General features: G+C 41.2%; 1 protein-coding gene across 1 annotated transcript in view; it reads left to right on the plus strand.

The window, feature by feature from the left end:
• LOC125043281 (von Willebrand factor A domain-containing protein 7-like) overlaps positions 1–2,500 on the plus strand; it is an 18,425-nt gene that overhangs the window by 175 nt on the left and 15,750 nt on the right. The window contains exons 2-5 of the mRNA XM_047639300.1: positions 286–527; positions 816–891; positions 1,216–1,428; positions 2,093–2,198. Of these exons, the coding sequence (XP_047495256.1) occupies positions 286–527; positions 816–891; positions 1,216–1,428; positions 2,093–2,198 (637 nt within the window). The remainder of the gene's footprint in view (positions 1–285; positions 528–815; positions 892–1,215; positions 1,429–2,092; positions 2,199–2,500) is intronic.

Raw genomic sequence — 2,500 nt, forward strand, 5'->3', positions numbered from 1 at the left:
GGGATGTGGATGACGTCGTCTCTGGGAAAACACGTGTGGAAGCCATTTTACAGGGGTTGGTGACTCGTTAATATCTTTTAGGCGTTCGTTAATATTTCGGATTTCCATCGTTGAAAAAACAGGTGTTGATAGAGTAGAGACACTCACAATGATAAGAATGGATAAGAGTGTCATGACATATTATTCCTGAACCCTCAAAAACAAACAAACCATAGAGTCCATCCCTGACACAGAGCCATCCTCCCCCCTCCTTCCATCCGTCCAACCCCCTCCATCCACCCCCAGACGAAAGGCGTGACCCGTGACCACAAGTGGATCACCCGCGAGGCCATCCGCCGAAATATTCGCCGCTTTTTTCTGGATTACCCGCCGCTGACGCAGCCGGACTTCAACGTGCCCACCGACGCCAGCCTGACGGAACTCTACCGTGCGTACTACGGCGCCTCCTCCTCGCCCGTGCGATTCATCAAGGCGGTCAACTCGGTCGCAGCGTCCAACGTCAAGGCCGACTCCGTGAGGCAGCTCAGGTGAATCCGTTGCCTTCGTTAACCTGCTGACATTCGTTCTCTAAATCTTGACAACGTATATGATGTATACTGTTCTCGTGTAAGATATATATTGATATTTCTTTTGGTCTTTCTCTAAAATCTAGCTAAGAATATATTGTATGTTGCTTTCGTGTAAGGGATAGTGATTTGTGTTTCTTTCTCTAAATCCTGGTACAGCATATAATCAACACGGTTCTAATGTAAGAGATGATATTTCTCTTGGTCCAAGTGAAACAATGTCTGTTCTCTGTTCAATATCACTTCCAGATATGACCCGGCTTTACAAGTTGATGCAGAGCGGTTAGAGGACACAGAGGAGAGCATTGGCAGCAGGTACCCACTGGTAAGTGCCTTATAACTACTCCACAATTCTCGTTGTATACAGAGTAATGATAATGCTGTAACTTTTCAGTGTATCTACCCACGTTTTTATCTTTATAAAAAAAATCATTTTACTCTAAATGATATCTGAGCTCCATGCTATACTCCAACTTAAGCACACGCGTGGTGTATATATGTGCTGCATATATCCATTATATATATATATATATATTTTTTTTCCATATCTGTAATCATTCATATCCTGCAAACCCACGTACACCAATTTACCCTTACAAAACCTCTCCCACTTCCCTTTTTTTCTCTCTCTCTTTCTCCCCTCCTTAAGATCCTGACCTCCATCCTTCAAGACGAGGCCTACTCCGCCGCTCGCTCTCTTCTCGGCCTCTCTCTCCACACACTCCAGAAATTCTACTCTCACTCCACCTGGATCGAGCAAGGGAATGAAGGTATTTTAGCTGACTTGGGTTTTCCCGGATTTGCTTTCAACTCCACAGCGGGTCCTGAGGAAGATGTGTGTACCCCTTGTTCTGATGCACAGGTGAGGTTGTTGTTATTCTGTAGAACTTTTCAGTTAGAAGTCAGTTATCTAGGGAACTTAATTCGGGTGTTTGTGAAAGATGATATAAGTGTATTGTATCCTTATTCCAGTCACTAAGTTTCCATTCGACTGTGTGTGAATGGTGAAATAAGTGGCATAATTTTCTTGGTCAGCTTGTCTTATGTGACTGGGTATAAGGTGGCTAGTGGCCAACAGACTGACGAAAAAAAGTCTGTAGGTCATCTACAACTTCCATTTCTCAATAGAAAATGTAAAAAGGGAGTTTTGTATTTTTTCGTCGTAAAATCACCCAATACCTAAGTTTTAGAGATTGGCAACCAACTCGACGGCAATATAGATAGATAAATAGATTGATAGATAAACAGACAGACAGATAGATAGATATTGATAAGATACATACATACATATACAGATAGACAACTAGATAAATAGTTAGATAGATAGACAGGCAGACAGACAAACAGACAGACAGACAGACAGACAGACAGACAGACAGACAGACAGACATACAGACAGACAGACAGACAGACAGACAGACAGACAGATTGATAGATAGACAGATACAGACATACAAACAGACAGACAGACAGGTAGACGAAAAGGAAGGTACATACTAATACCACTCCTGCCGCATGAACCACAGGGTCCCTGCACCGGGAACGTGGTGCTCGGAGCTGGCCTCACCACCGGCTACTACCAGTACGTAGAAGAGGCTGCCAATGGCTTCCTTGTGCCGAAGCCTACGAGCGGTAAGTCCTGTTGTCATCTATGAGAAAATAATAAGTCATTTGTTCAAATAATATCGGATGTTTTGGTTTCGTTATAAGTTCTCGATTATAATAAAAGGGAAAAAAACGTTAAAGGGAGATCAAAGTAAAGTAATATTAGTGCATTATTATTCAAGATGTTATTGATTTTATGATTGTTATTGTTGTTAATTTTTTATCATTTTTCTTCTTTTTCTTCTTCTTATTATTATCATTGCTATTATCAATATCATTATCATTTTTATTATTACTGTTATTGTTATTATTACTATTATTATGATTAT

Source organism: Penaeus chinensis, chromosome 33, assembly GCF_019202785.1.
Source record: "Penaeus chinensis breed Huanghai No. 1 chromosome 33, ASM1920278v2, whole genome shotgun sequence".
Lineage (NCBI taxonomy): Eukaryota > Metazoa > Arthropoda > Malacostraca > Decapoda > Penaeidae > Penaeus > Penaeus chinensis.